Genomic DNA, 15,133 nt, shown 5'->3' on the forward strand with positions numbered 1-15,133 from the left:
AAAGAGCAATACCATTATATGCTGCTCCATGAGGCTTGCATTCGTTATGATGAATTGAAGCAAACGCGTAACATTTCGCCCTCGGGCCGCAGCATGTGTTTCAGTACTATAGTCTATATTGATTTCACATAGAAGTTAGCTGTAAGGAAAGAAATTAAAATATACAACACTTGCCGCAATTTTAAAGTTCAATTCAGTCGAACCCTGGGGACTGCCGAGAGACCAATTTTGCTATTGTATGCATGAATGCCGCGAAAAACACGTTTAGGAAAGTCACTGGCAAAAATCCTTCCTTATCACCATTGTTGCCAAATCGTCGGTTATTCGCAAGAAATTTACAGGTCTTTGTCGTTGTGTTCTGTGGAGAAGTGGCGCTGATGCAAGCAGAGAATTCGAACTCTTCCCAACTTCTTGGGAAATCGTTTCAGCAGTGGTCTGATATAAATGATACGGAGCCTGTCTTGCATTACATGGAGAGGTAGTATATCTAAAGCGGCTTGACTGATCCAGAATTGGCCGATAGGTATGAAGACATCTTCATTTGCATACCTGATGTCTATTTGGCTTTAAATTTATAGCTTTCACAAAGATACGAGCAATTGTATGGGAAGCTGGCAGCAGCAACTGAAGCCGAGTTTCCTGGATAATCGGGATAATCGTTTCCAGCTACTAACATATTTTGGGCCTCATAGCCAGGTACCGGCAGCAAATCATCGAGAAGATGGTCCTATAACGAGGCCATCTGGTGAGAGAGCGCAATCAAAGTTGAATACCATAGAATAACAACCTCGTTTACAACTCTGACAGTTTAAGATTTGGATGCTCCCAGGGACAAGACTTTCAACCACAGGTTTAGGCCTCAAAGCGTACGCTGAACTCTTAAATGCTTGACCACAGCGAAATTCTTCGCGTGGCTCATTATCCAATCAGATAATTGTGAGACGTTGCTGGTAAAATAAATAAATAAAAATTACGATACGGTAAAAATTCTGGGTCGTGCATTGTGGAGACCCTTAGACTTCATGGCAGTATGCACCTGCGTTCTTAGCGAGGAAGACCAATGAGCCTTCCAGTCATATTGGCTGGTCCTCTATTTGGAGTGGAAGTGGTCACTGTTGCAAGACAACAGCCCACGCTGCTGGTGGCAAGTCATGGGCGAAGAGGGATTTCTGCCACAATGGGTATAAGGGGGCAACTGCTGAATTATTGATTGGAATATAAAGAAGACCTATCAAACAATAACTATCAATGTTGTAGGCTACTCCTTTTTTTGACCCATGATAAATAAACTATCCTCGTAATACCCTAATGATATTCACCTATTCTTTAATGGAGGTCTGCCACGGGCGGGTCCATGAGAGTGCAGGAACCCCTTTGTGACTTGATATTTCATTAACACTGAATTTTGATCCCCGCCCCTGTCTCTTGCTGGGTGGTCTCTGTGCCCGTAAAAAAGAGACTCTCCATTCGTTTGATAAGATTCACTAATCATCAATGCAACATTCGCCGTTTCCACCTCATCCTGGTGCTATGAATCCGCAAGCTATGCTATCACAGCAACAAGCTATGGCGAATCAGGCAGCACAATTCAGAAAACGATCGCATGACACGGAATCCCTGGCCAAACACTTCAAGTTTGTAGCACTGTCGCCAATTTGCGTTATCCATTGCCACCCATCTTATATTGTTGTTTTAGGAAAAAACGCCCTACCGATCGCAATATGCCTCCCAAGGTAATTGAAAACACAACGTTGGACGATTTTTTGTTAACCGCGTTGACCGTTAGATTGAAGCTTTTGTGCCGGAGTCCAAACTGTACATGGAGCTGACAGAATTCGAAAAGTCTTTGGACGCCACCATTCTGAGAAAACGCCTAGATATTCAAGAAGCATTAGGGAAACCTACCAAGGTAACTACTTTATCGATTTGTGTTACTTCATATGGAAAGTATACTCAAGGGACTCTTGTAAATAGTTGCGAAGAACTTTACGCGTATTCGTCTCCAACACATCGTCAGATCAGTCGGGTCTAAGCAATGAGAATGGCGGCGAGTCGTTTGACCTCACCAATGGTCAAGCTCCTTCCTGGACATTGAAGATCGAAGGCACATTATTGGACGTAAGCCATTATATCGTGCATTCTCTCCCAAACACGTTTTTCATGATTCAATGTTATTATACAGTCAGCGAATTCGACAAATCAAAGCCTACCGACACCGAAATTTACATCTTTCTTTCGCTCTATTGTGGTCGACCTGGAACGAGACCCTGCTGTATATCCAGAAGGAAATGTCATTGAGGTAGGCCCTTTTTTTCGACCTCCATATTGATAGAGAAAATATGGAAAAAGCGAAGGAAATCAAAGCATGTATTAACGAAAATCACAGTGGCACAAACAACCAGGCAACGCTGATCATGATGGCATTGAAATCAAAAGAAAAGGCGACACTAGCGTGAAAGCGCGTATTATCCTTGAGCTCGACTACAACCCACCAACCTTCAAACTAGCGCCCGCGCTTGCGTCCCTACTTGATATGAAACAAGATATCAAACCCAACATTGTCATGGCTATCTGGGATTATGTCAAGGTAATCAAAAGAGATGGATTTCAAGAGTTGAAAAGGCAGATACGCATTTTCGTTTCATCGGCCCTTGCTGTCATCATCAATATTGAAGAAAACCTTTGGCTAACATGAATTTAACAGCATCATAAATTACAAGACGCAGAAGACAAGCGCATTATTCACTGTGACCAACGGTTGATGCAGGTAAGTTGATGTGCAATTTACTTCTTTCAATTCCAAAGTGATTCACATGGAATAATGTGCGGTAGATTTTTGGAGCTCCCCAAATCCATTTTTCGCAGCTTCCAGATCTCATTAACCGTCATCTGGCGAGACCTGACCCGATTGTCATCCCATACACCATTCGGTGAGTTTGCGTGTACTTTTTATCAGGTATCAGTACTCATTTTCTATTCGGTAGAGTGGATAAACCATTACATCAATCATCCAATGCATTCGATATCGAAGTGGAACAAGACAGCCCTTTGCGACAGAAGATGATGGAAGTCATCGCTTCTTCCCAAATGCAAAAGGACGTCTCAGGATTAGATGACAAGATCCTTCAGTGTGTGCAGAGTATCAATAATTCAAAGATCAAACGTGATTTCCTGCTGCAGTTCTCTGAGAATCCAGTGGACTTTATCAACAAATGGATGGCCAGTCAAGCTAGAGATTTGGAAGTGATCTTGGGCGACAACAAAGCCAACCTGGAAGAAATGCGACAATCGGACTTTTACAAACAAGATTGGGTCAAAGAAGCCGTGTTCCACTATTTAACAACAAAGGTAACTTCCTCTCCCAAACAAAATTCTGTCGCTGTGTTACTTACCCAATGATTTTTCGTCACTTGGCAACTAGTCTCAGCAGCGCATGCAGGAATTGATCGACAGTCAACGGCCACCTCACCCATAAAAAGTCTAACAATCATTTTTCCCATTTCCCACTTTCCCAATGTCCCAATATCCCATATGTTTCTCACAAACCAAAGCAATGAGAAGGGAGCATTAGATTAAATAAGTTCATCTCTAAAATGTGCGTTTTCCATACACAGATGACTGTTGATCAAGTTCGTTGATTCTATGGGAGAAGCCTCTCTTGGCATGTTACCATGACGGCAGAGAGCGAAATGTCTTGTCGCTTCGAGACCTGTTTGCAGAGGCATAACTTTTTAAAATTCCGTAGGGTCTTTTTTTTTGTTACATAAACATTATACAGCACTTTATTTTCGACTCGATGTGAAGTCATATATACATCATATGGTGTTCTTATTTTTTACTTTTTACATAGCACCATCGACCTTTGCGGCATGGACGAGCAAGTCGACGACACGGCAAGAATAACCATATTCGTTATCATACCAAGAGATCAACTACAACAAAAAAATCAAAAACAATGGTTCAGTTACACCCCATGCATAAAATTTGTTTCACAAAGTGAAATCCATCCAAATCAGAGCCTTACCTTGACAAAGTTGGGGTTGAGCGAAATACCAGCCTTGGCATCAAAGATGGAAGAGTGGCAGTCGCCAAGGAAATCGGTGGAGACGACTTCATCTTCAGTGTAACCAAGGATACCCTTCATTTCACCCTCGGAAGCAGCCTTCATAGCGGCCTTGATGTCATCATAGGAAGCACCCTTCTCGATACGGGCAGTCAAATCGACGACGGAAACATCGGGGTTGGGAACACGGAAGGACATACCGGTCAACTTGCCATTCAAGTGAGGAATGACCTTGCCGACAGCCTTGGCAGCACCAGTGGTAGCTGGGATGATGTTGGCACCAGCACCACGACCAGCACGCCAGTCCTTGCCGGAAGGACCATCGACGGTCTTCTGAGTGGCAGTGGTAGCGTGAACAGTAGTCATCAAACCTTCAACGATGGTAAACTTGTCATCGAGAACCTTGGCAAGAGGAGCCAAACAATTGGTTGTGCAGGAAGCGTTCGAGATGATCTTGTATTCGGACTTGTAAGCATCCAAGTTGACACCGCAGACGAACATGGGGGCATCAGCGGAAGGAGCGGTGATGATAACCTTCTTGGCGCCACCCTTCAAGTGAGCCTCAGCCTTTTCCTTGGTGGTGAAAACGCCAGTGGATTCAATGATGTACTCGGCACCATCCTGGGACCAAGGGATGTTGGTGGGGTCACGTTCAGTGTGAACAGAGATGGGCTTGCCATTCACGACAAGCTTGCCGCCCTTGGCTTCAACGGTACCATCGAAACGACCGTGGGTGGAGTCGTACTTGAGCATGTAGACCATGTAGTCCAAAGGAATGAAAGGATCGTTCACGGAAACGACCTGAACGTCCTTGTTCTTGAGAGCAATGCGAAGGACAATGCGGCCAATACGACCGAAACTGCAAAGATAAAAAAGAGTCAGCACGGTCCCGAACACCACTTGAACTCTGAGAAAAAAATCAATGCACTTACCCGTTAATACCAACTTTGACCATTATGAATAATTCTCTTTTTCTGAGGAGGAATAAGAAAAAAAACAATGAAACCCTGAGAAGTGTGCTCTTTTATAAACTTGGGTTGGAATTGCATGGGTTAGGAGTATAATTTTTGTGTCTGAATTTTTCCAGCTCGGATTTGCATTGACGTGTCATGATGGTGTCAAATTTATGCACAACATTATCACTTTAGAATGTTTTACCGTAGTAGAAGAAAAAATATAACTTTTTCCCAGTTGCCAAAAAAAGTCTAGCAGGTCCAGACTAGTTTAGGTTCAAGCATAGTAATTCTGAGCATTCGTGGCCTCAATATATAAAAAATTTATATGTTAAATATGGTATATTCTGTTGTGATAAATAAAGTGAGATGAGCTGATAAGCATTGTGTCAAATTGCATGGGACTGCTATCCACATTATTTTTAAACCCTGAAAAAAAAAAAAAAAAAAACCTCGCGGAGCATCGCGCGCATGGTTTCTTTAATCTGTTTTTGCGGCTGAAAGTGAACCGGGAATCGAGGAAAAAATTTCAAGCCAGCGTCACTGTGACTGCGAACGCACTCCAGTCTGATCGAACAGGAGATTGCAGCAAACTGAACGCGTTCAATATACAAAGTAAGGCTGCTTTGACTCATGCCGTCGCTTTTTACACCCCCACACAAGTCCCAGGCTACCATTGCCGAGATCGGAACGACGCTCAGTATGCTTTTTTTATTCAATTACCTTATCAGTCACTATCAATCTAACTGCTGCTGAATTATGTCACAGTTTGCGCAACCGATGGCAATGATGCCGCTTTACAGGAAATTACCCAGAGAGAGGTAATTCTTTCGAACTTTAGCATGGCGATTCAATTACATTCTCACGCATGACGGTTATTATTCAGCTTCCGATATATCCTTCCATTCAGTTTAAACCAATGGAGGGACGTAACCCAGATCATGTGGGGTTCAATGCTGCAGAGCAGCTCCTGTGCAAGATAGCCCGACCTTTGATCGAACAGTGGCAGTTGCAGTGGGAAATCAAGTAAGTGAAGCCTAAGTTGTGATTTTATGGACGATGTCCTTCTAAACCTTCTCGATATTCTTCTAGTCGTCCCCTCATTGAAGAAAGGTAAAAATATTATTTTGTCCTGCATACGTCGTACACTATTTGGTGCTCACCCTTTCCAACTTGTATGATGCCGACAGTCCATTTTATAAAGTCGGAAAAATCATCTACGATACGGTGAACGATCACTTTTTACGAAACCATCCGTTACCTACCGAGCATCACCTTTTCAATGCCACACCTGCTGCTATCCCCTGCATGGCTTGGCACCCCCACAAAGAAATTTTAGCGATCGCGAACAGAAATCACGATGTATACATTTACGAAAGAGAAAAATCTCAGTGGACATGCAAAGTATTGAAGCATAAGTTTATGATCGACATCACCGCGTTAGCGTGGAAACCAAAAGCAGGCGGTACCCTGGCCGTCGGTTGTCGCTATGGTGTATGCGTGTGGAATTTTACGGCTGAGTCCGCCCCGTTGCAAAGTCCACAAAAAGGTGTACAGATCAAATCGGCTTCATCGTCGACCATGCGATATCACCCGAATGCTTGGATGAAATACTTGCGTACCGATGGCCACGAACACATTGCTTCCTTGACATGGGATCCTTCTCCAGGCAGCCATTTATTGGCAGCTGTATCCGCGAACAACAGCACTCTCATGATCTATGACACGCTTACATTAACGGGCACGCCATTGAAGCGATACGGCAAAGGCAATTTACTTGTTCGTTGGAGTCCTGACGGTGATTGGCTTTATGTCGCCACCTCGTAAGTGGATCATGGCAAGTAGATGATGCAGTCTGGTATGTTGATTTTGCAACATCTCATAGCACTGGATCCATTCGTATTTGGGAAACGGAACATTGGACATCGACCACTTACACAAATCCGCCCGGACTATGGGTACAGGTAAAATACTTTAAATAACGTACTTCTGAATTTGGTCACAAATAGGCTTACTTTCGCCATTGTAGGCTGCGTGCTGGGCCCCGGATAGTCGAAGTCTATTTTACTCCATGCGTGGCAAATCCGATGTGCATCTCTTATACCGATCAGGACCCTCCATTAATGCCGGTAATACAGGGACGGTCGTCTGGGAAGCAAGAAACCATGGGCACTAAAAAAATGTTTCATTAGGAGTGTGGGATGTCAAAGTATTATCAGCTCCGGCTACGACAGCAACGGTAGATAAGGAAGAAGTGCCATTGGACGGGGTGATCAAGGATATCTCTTTGGACGCCACTGGGCAACGATTGGCTGTTGCTTTCGAAAACACAGAATTGATTGGACTATATGCACTAAAGGAGATGTCGCCTCTGAAAATGGGAGAAGATTGCACTGTTTTACCCATGTAAGTATCTAATATGACAATCAATTGCATGGCATGGTCTAACGCGGGGGCTTTTTCCATTGTGTTTGACATTACAGTGGGTACATCCGAGGATCTCAAACCGCCGTCGATTCATCGGCCGAAAACCGCTATGAAATCACACCCATGTCAGGAACGAAACCGCTTCATATTGCCTTTGCACCTTCGTATAAAAACGGAGCTTTACTGGCTACGGTTTGGGATAACAATACTATCAGCTTTGTCACGCATGCATTTGTGAGCAACGATTCTGCACGAAGGAGGTAGTTTATTTTTTTTTTCCAAGCCCATTGTTTACCCAGAAATGTCTCTCTATGAAATAAATACGAAACATGCATACAGAAACTGGATTGTAATCAAGGGATATCCAGAAATAGCAAGTCAAGGAGTAGGACTTTAATTTGTGATTCTTCTTTCTTTTGGAGGGGGATGATGATTTAATACACACATTATAGTGGGTGAATGATATTGTTTGCTTCTATAAGTTTAGATGATTCTTGGTGCAAGTGATACAGCCTTCATCCAGTTCTTCTGCCTCAGTTCAGCAGCCACCACACCCAACACACGAGTGCCTAGAGGTTCTTTCTTCTGGTTCAGCAAGATACAAGCGTTATCGTCGAATCGAATATAACGACCATCGGGTCGCGACATTTCTTTCTTTGTGCGGACGACCAAAGCATGTTTGACATCACCCTTTTTCACCTTTTGTGATGCAGCTTGTGTACCAATTAAACTGGGATTGATGGGTCTAGCACGTTTAACAACACAAACGATCTCGTCGCCTATTGAGTGAGGGAAAGAACAAAAGGTAGTAAAGGCAACAAGACATTAGTATCAATGGATCGTTCTCGGTCTGCTGCTTGACATCTCCTTTCAATGAAAGAAAGACATTTACCTGCTCTAGCGAAACGAGCACCGCTCATAACACGAATGCATTCGACGATGGTAGCACCAGAATTATCAATGACATTGAGTGTGCCTTTTAATCCGATCATGGTCGTTCAGTATCTTTTTTGCGAAACCTGGCTGATAGGGAAAAAACAACAAGGGCGAGACATCCCACCTTTGCCCGCAGTGCGAGGACCGTATTGTGACTGCTATTCGTTTTCGAAATAGGAAATTGCCAAATTTGGATTGAAGCAGTGACATGAACGGATGGAGAGGAAATGAAAGTCCGCTGCATCTGTTTGTAAACCTATTGAATCTGCTGACCATAGTATTGATTTAGATGATTACTAAGGTCAAGTATTTTCTCGAATCTAACGAAAAAGGCTTTGATCCCATTGTAATCATGTATTGCTTCCAACAAACGTGCCAACAATGCTTGTTTCATGGGAAGGTCATAAAATTTAACCAACGAAACGAGCAAGAAGCAAATGTCTTCTCTCGACTAACTTATTCAAGCACCTAGACCATTTTATTGTAATCATCAATTCCTTCTCCCCAAATATTCGAATGGATACTGTCGAAATATTTTTTCCAGATCAACAAATTGGTGGATTCCACTTGTTATGCCTATAAATTCAGCAGAACTGTCGAAATTTCAGCACTCTCAGGAATTCTAAAGCTGTTCGAGAGCCTTTCATCATTGGACGTATTGGGCACACAATACTTATTATCATACCAGAAGCATGAACACCGAAAAGGGCAGGATTCTATTAGTTTTATGCGAAATCTTGATAATTTCATGACATTGACTATGTCCAGCAAAAATAAAATTAAAAAACGTGTATCAAGGTTGATATTATGATACTTCTCATCAATTCAACAGTAGCTGATCACCCAATTTTATTGCTCCAAGCTGGCTTGGTTACGGTACATTCTTGTTTTTTTTTTTCTTTTTTTTTTTTTTTTTGCTGCCAGCCGATGATAATGTTGCGTTCGATATCAACATTCCCACAGTGGTAAGGTTCCACAATGCAGTATTGTCAGAAACCAGTGACAGGTTGAGCTCTGACCGGAGCCGCCTGAAAGAACATGGTTGCCAGGAAGCGCGCCATTGGTCTTGCCGGATTCATGGGACAAGCCAGACCTACTGCCTTGACCCGTCTAGCTGGTGAATCTGCTGACGAACAAGACAACGAACAAAATTCTTCAATGCGCCCAGAGAATCCAATGCCTTTGTCCAAATTTACAGGAAGGCAAAACAAATTTCCGAATAGGGTTTTCTTTATCCATAGTGTGATATACAAAGCTACAAAGTGGAAAAAAAAATATAATATAATACAATATCTGTACATAGCGATAAAACGGCAAAGAATGAATCTCGGTATCATAGTGGGTTGTCCGAGTATATAATATTGAATAAAGAAACAGATCGGTTTGACCGTCTGACCACCGAGAATTCCCGTTTTCATCTCACAAAAGCATTGAAGCATGATCATATCAAGGAGTCATGCGCATTATAATAGGTAACAGCATTTTTTTGTTTGATAGGGTCGTCGCCGAGCTAATGCAAGCCTGCAAACAATATCCAATGGCTGTTGCATGCCTGTATTATCTTTGGACGATGTTTCAATATAAGCGGCGGCTTTCATTTCGCGAGCCATCAACATGCCCTACAAGACTATCAGTAGTGCGGCTTTTATAAAGAACGATGAGGGTACTCGAAGCTATTTTTACCTCTTGTCGAGTGACAGGTTTCCTGCTGATTTGTTGGAGATCGTCAAGTGTGCGCTTATCGTTCCGCAGATCTGCTTTACATGCCACCAGCACATACGGAACATTGGGACAATGCTGCAAGATCTCATATAACCACTAAGTGACCAAGTACCCATTGTCAGGCCATCCGATCACTTGTCAAAAACACATTAACTACCTTTTCGTAAGCATTATGCAAGGAATCCGGCAAATCAACCGCAAAGCAAATGAGTATCACATCTGTGTCTGGGTAAATTAAAGGGCGCATGCGATCATATACACCTTGTCCTATTTGAGTTACGATGTACGGTTACTACGGTGATCAACATTTTCGCTACCTTTATCTGCAATTCTAAACTTTTTCTCGTTTTTCTGCGACACTCAAAATGTACAATGTAATAACTTTGTGTTTCGAAAAAGAAAAAAAAGATAAAGCAGAGATAGTCTCACCTGATGTATCTTGCAAAGTCAGGTCTAGCCGGAAACCATCTATTTCAATGTGTTTCATGTATGTGATGAAAAGACTTATTGGCGACTCCTTTGTTATTATGGATACAGGTATAACTATGTAAGTAAAACGAGGGCCTATGGCAATATGTAACGACGTCAAAAAAGTTTACCGATGTGAATTGGTCATCAGTCCATCGGCGAAGAAGTGAAGTTTTGCCACATCCCCCATCACCGATGACGACTGCTTTCACTTTGACAATATCAGACATGATGAAACAACGCAATGTAATAACTAACTGAGTATGTCTTTCGAAGGAACAAAAGCAAAAGAAGAAAAAAAAGATAAAGAAAGAAGGGCCCATACGTATGCTTACACAACTTTAAAAAAAAAACCAGCCTGGGAAGCATTTTGCACAGGTGATTTGAACTCAATAGATGGGTCCCAACAAGCTTATTTATAAACAATCTGTCACCGTGCTGAATCTATCCTGCAATCAAAACCCTTTACAAAACACATTCTGCAATATTTAATGATCTCACTGTTCATATCACTTTCACCTCTTCGTTTTCAATTATTGGGAGAAAAAGCACCCCATCAGTAGAACGATTTTTTTAAGTTTTATCAAGATGCGATCTTGATACCTGATGAATAAAATGGACCATCAAGACCATCATACAGTGAACCTTCAGCTGTCATATGGCTTCGCCGACGTCAGGTTTCAAAAAAGTTTTCAAAGCTTGATTTATTTTATGTTTCCGTGTGGTTGTGGTTTTATTTTATGGCGACAAAAAGTGTCATCACCTCTGAACAAGTGAATATTTGGTCAAAAATTATTCGAGTACAGTTATCAGAACGCTTGGCAATTGTCTTGCAAGATTTCAAATTCACATCCTTAATCCAGTGAGGAATGACATGAATTACTCCTTTATATGGCATTATTGAAACCTAGTTTTTCAGTTCATTGACGTATGCCACTGAACAAGCATGAACATGAAAAAGCTTGCTGTGAAGACATCGATAACGTAGGTTGTGGGACAATGGACCAAAACCGGAATATCACCATTATGAAAGTTGTCATCTTGGAACGGTCGCAAAAGTTGAGAACGTGTCATTTGAGCTTTGAATGCAACAGAATACTGATTGTATAAGCTTTCTAAACACAGGAACAATCTTGACGGACGTCCACGTAATAGTAATCTAACTGAACGAAGTTCTATGTGAGACACCAAAGTACTCGTTTTAGGCTTCGTTGTCTGCCAAAAAAGATTGCATATTTCGAGACGATATAAGGATTACTGTTAACAAATTGTTTTGGTATGACGTATGATATATATAATATAAAGCTTCTAAAAGAAAAAGGACCATGTACACAAAAAAAAAAAAAAGCATATGTAAGAGTATCAGAGAAGGAGACGAAATGGCGAGTAAAGGGTCAACCACGAAAAATGAAACTATACAGTTAAGAAAATAGAAAATTACAATATATAATAAAGCGCAGAGTCAAAGAAAACAATAAATGCGGCACTAACAACGTGCACCTGCAGCTTGTTCTTCATCGGATAGATCACGTTGCTCAGAATAAAAACTGATATCGCTATCATGCGCCATGTTGCCCTCGAAACCAGGATGCATTAATGCAGCCCGAGCAGCTTCATGCAATGTTCTGAAGAAGAACGGGTATCGGTCTCGAACCGCTCCGATAATGTCACCATCGGCCGGTTGAGGAGGTTTTTCATCGCAATAGCACCAATCGGAGGAACCATCGGTCGAGACGCTCGCGTGCTTATTCGCAGTGCTGTCATTACCAGAACGAGGACTGTTCGACGGATCATCTGACAGTTGTGTCAAATCCTGACGGTCGTACTCCTTGGCAACATTTTCAATGACTACAACATGTTCTTCCGGTTTGGTGGCATTGATATCTTCGTTATTGCCGGCATCTTCTCTTGTCTTTGTACAGACATCGTCTGTCACCCGATGGCCACGCGCGGGGTCGCTGTGATTGCGACGCTGGTCTAGATCGGATACGAAGAATCCATTCGGCAAAGTCTGGCGACGTTGACGGCCAAAGCCAGCAAATAGGAGGGCCTTTCGTACGGCAAGGGACGAGCCGACCACGATATACCAACGAACCGATTGACCCGAGTACCGTTCGGCCATCTTCGCAGCATCAATCAACCCCTCAATACCAGTGTAATCGATCTGATGAACGCCGGAAAGATCAAGAATCACCGATCGAAGCAACGGTTTTTCTGATTCGCCTTTTTTGGACTGACGTGCATCGTTCCAAGGCCGATCGCCAACCTTATCTGCCAAAGGTTTGCCACGTCGAGTCGTTGCTTTAATCTCATCCACAAGCTTTTCCGTGATATAGTCGGCGTTCTGGAAGACAAGATTCTCACGAGGCTGGAAGCATACAATGCCACGACCGATGGGACGAACATACTGGCCAAGCGTGGGGTGGGTGGTAGAATAGAACACGGCTTGTTCCAGACGATCGAGATCATCGGTAACACTGACTTTTTCCTGAGGATAATTGAGAGGCTGCTGGAGATCAAGTCGACCCAAAACGGCATAATCGGGACGTGCAACCCGATACAGCTGGATAATGAGTGACAAGCCTACGGGAACGTAGACACTGATATCGATTCGAGTCAAGAGAGCAATGATATATGCTGCGGCGAAAATGAGCAATTCCGAGGGATGGAGTTTCCAGAACTTGAGCCAAACGGAAGGACCGGAAATCAAATCAGTCACAGCGTGCGCAATCACTGCTGCCAAGCTTGCATCTGGGATATATTGAAAGGCGGGAGTGAATGCATAAAGCGCCAGAATCACAATTATGCCCACAAAGAAATTGGCAAATGGAGTGCGAGCACCCGACTTGGACATGACCGCTGAACGCGAAAATGCGCCCGTGGATGGATAAGCGCCAAAGAACGAAGCAAAAACATTGGTCAGGCCAATAGCTATAATTTCCTGATTCATCTCCACTAAAAGAAAAGACCAGAAAAAAAAGGAGTTTCGGTTAGTTCATATCCTAATCGAGCATTTCTATGCCCTTGTCATGCACGACAAAAGCAGGAAAAGGGGTTTTGTCTGCCATGCACACAACCCGATAAGGAAAAAATTCGAATAGGGAAACGGGTGTCATGAGGACAGAACGATGAAAGAAAGTATGTACCTTTGTAATCGGAGACTTTGCCAAGACTGGTTGCGATAGCACCATGTTCCATAACTAGCAGCACGATAATGCCGGGCATATCTTTCATCAGATGCGATAACAAGGAAGTATCAACGTCTGGTACCCCCATGTGTTGGAACCCAGAGGCGATGGGGCCGAGAATCTTGAATGGACTTTGGGTATAATGGGCAAAATGGTTAATCAGGTAAGAAATGAGTGTCGTGACAACGATCACGACAATATTGCGCGTAATATTGATGTAAAACCAAACATTGGCGTAACGTGGGTATCGAGTCATCATTTTCGTTGCGATGTAACGGATGCCATAAAGCCAAACAAGAGATAACAAGCCGAATACAGCGTCGATGTGGGTATGGTGCAAGTTGATGAGGGTTTTTCCGAATACAAGGTACGGTGCTTCTGTGGTTTTGATGTTCGGGATGCCAAAGATTTTGTTAAACTGGTTGATGATAATGGTCAGACCGCTGCCGGCCATAAAACCGGCAATAGCAGGTTGACAGATAAATCGAAAAAGGATGCCTAGACGCAGGATGCCGACCACCAAAGAAATCAGACCGGCAAACAAGGCCAATGTTACGGCAATATCGTTGTATGTCCAGGCTCCAGACAGAAATTGGGGCATGGTTGTAATGGAAGCGACGATTTGACCGACCAAGAGTGACATAATAGCGGTGGTACCTAGCAAGGTACAGCGGGGTAAATACGTATTACTTTTTGATTCGTACAAAGAATTTTTCTTACCAATGCTGATATCTTTGGATGTTCCCAGGAATGGATAGATCATGACACCAACAAAGCTTGAGTACAGACCAAATTCGGGAGGTAAATTCGCGATTTTAGCTAAAAAGAGAAAGATTCAAAGTGATACAAAATTAGTTGTTTGTCAATGCCAGGCGGGGTACAACAATGAGTGGCCGAAAGGGAAAACATTGGCACCCAAGGATCACAGCAACCTACCGTAAGCCATGGACTGAGGAACTACGATCGTGCCGACGGTGATGGCGCAGACGAGGTCGCTTGAGAGCCATTTCAGGTTATACTTTGGTAACCATTCGGTAATAGGAAAAAGTTCTTTGGAGAACGATTTGGCGCGATTAGGTAACTGTTGCACAATATGTGGAATGGCCTTTGTATAGGGGCGAGGGGCCTCGTCTAAGAAGAGAGTCGACATGGCGGTATCGATGCACGGATCTGTATACAAGTACAGTTGTATGCCTTTGGTAAACGATAGGAACGGTATATATAGGAGTAAATACGGGATCTGATAATGTGAATAAAGAAGAAAAACAGGGTGAAAAACACAAATTAAGGTCTCTGGTTAAATAATCACTGAGAATTAAAAAAAAAAATCAATGGCGGACAATGATAAAGACTTGTCACGCCGTTTAAATACCTAT

General features: G+C 42.9%; 7 protein-coding genes across 7 annotated transcripts; 2 read left to right on the plus strand and 5 right to left on the minus strand.

Annotated features, from left to right (window-relative positions):
- Positions 1–1,691: 1,691 nt before the first annotated feature.
- On the plus strand, positions 1,692–3,475 carry BYT42DRAFT_505765 (uncharacterized protein; the record flags this gene model as incomplete). Its single annotated transcript, XM_051565047.1, has 9 exons — positions 1,692–1,733; positions 1,787–1,909; positions 1,975–2,118; positions 2,183–2,299; positions 2,387–2,587; positions 2,705–2,767; positions 2,833–2,930; positions 2,985–3,243; positions 3,422–3,475. Coding segments are annotated over 9 exons (1,101 nt in total), but the record flags the coding sequence as incomplete, so codon positions are not given.
- Positions 3,476–3,771: 296 nt separating this feature from the next.
- Positions 3,772–4,914, minus strand: BYT42DRAFT_589120 (glyceraldehyde-3-phosphate dehydrogenase). Its single transcript, XM_051570330.1, has 2 exons — positions 4,025–4,914; positions 3,772–3,932 (listed from the first exon to the last, which is right to left on the minus strand). The coding sequence occupies exons 1-2, from the start codon at positions 4,823–4,825 to the stop codon at positions 3,843–3,845; spliced, it is 891 nt and encodes a 296-aa protein (XP_051418297.1). The 5' UTR covers positions 4,826–4,914; the 3' UTR covers positions 3,772–3,842.
- Positions 4,915–6,324: 1,410 nt separating this feature from the next.
- BYT42DRAFT_505790 (WD40-repeat-containing domain protein) lies at positions 6,325–7,192 on the plus strand (the record flags this gene model as incomplete). Its single annotated transcript, XM_051565049.1, has 3 exons — positions 6,325–6,839; positions 6,902–6,980; positions 7,046–7,192. The coding sequence occupies 3 exons, from the start codon at positions 6,325–6,327 to the stop codon at positions 7,190–7,192; spliced, it is 741 nt and encodes a 246-aa protein (XP_051418298.1).
- A 614-nt stretch (positions 7,193–7,806) lies between these two features.
- Positions 7,807–8,542, minus strand: BYT42DRAFT_589123 (50S ribosomal protein L14). The gene is made up of 2 exons (XM_051570331.1): positions 8,336–8,542; positions 7,807–8,222 (listed from the first exon to the last, which is right to left on the minus strand). The coding sequence occupies exons 1-2, from the start codon at positions 8,433–8,435 to the stop codon at positions 7,927–7,929; spliced, it is 396 nt and encodes a 131-aa protein (XP_051418299.1). The 5' UTR covers positions 8,436–8,542; the 3' UTR covers positions 7,807–7,926.
- A 758-nt stretch (positions 8,543–9,300) lies between these two features.
- On the minus strand, positions 9,301–10,132 carry BYT42DRAFT_156061 (uncharacterized protein). The gene is made up of 2 exons (XM_051562307.1): positions 10,063–10,132; positions 9,301–9,998 (listed from the first exon to the last, which is right to left on the minus strand). The coding sequence occupies exon 2, from the start codon at positions 9,822–9,824 to the stop codon at positions 9,369–9,371; it is 456 nt and encodes a 151-aa protein (XP_051418300.1). The 5' UTR covers positions 9,825–9,998; positions 10,063–10,132; the 3' UTR covers positions 9,301–9,368.
- Positions 9,843–10,799, minus strand: BYT42DRAFT_596024 (ras-like protein family, member Ab; the record flags this gene model as incomplete). The annotated part of the gene is made up of 5 exons (XM_051570903.1): positions 9,843–9,998; positions 10,063–10,197; positions 10,259–10,368; positions 10,531–10,618; positions 10,701–10,799. 5 exons carry the CDS (start codon positions 10,797–10,799, stop codon positions 9,843–9,845), a joined length of 588 nt encoding a protein of 195 aa, XP_051418301.1.
- Positions 10,800–11,891: 1,092 nt separating this feature from the next.
- Positions 11,892–15,064, minus strand: BYT42DRAFT_540847 (sulfate transporter family-domain-containing protein). The gene is made up of 4 exons (XM_051565549.1): positions 14,694–15,064; positions 14,478–14,576; positions 13,716–14,414; positions 11,892–13,524 (listed from the first exon to the last, which is right to left on the minus strand). The coding sequence occupies exons 1-4, from the start codon at positions 14,905–14,907 to the stop codon at positions 12,056–12,058; spliced, it is 2,481 nt and encodes an 826-aa protein (XP_051418302.1). The 5' UTR covers positions 14,908–15,064; the 3' UTR covers positions 11,892–12,055.
- Between the last annotated feature and the right edge of the window lie 69 nt (positions 15,065–15,133).

The sequence above is a fragment of the Radiomyces spectabilis genome (assembly GCF_025331425.1).
Source record: "Radiomyces spectabilis strain NRRL 2753 chromosome Unknown BYT42scaffold_18, whole genome shotgun sequence".
NCBI classification, from domain to species: domain Eukaryota; kingdom Fungi; phylum Mucoromycota; class Mucoromycetes; order Mucorales; family Radiomycetaceae; genus Radiomyces; species Radiomyces spectabilis.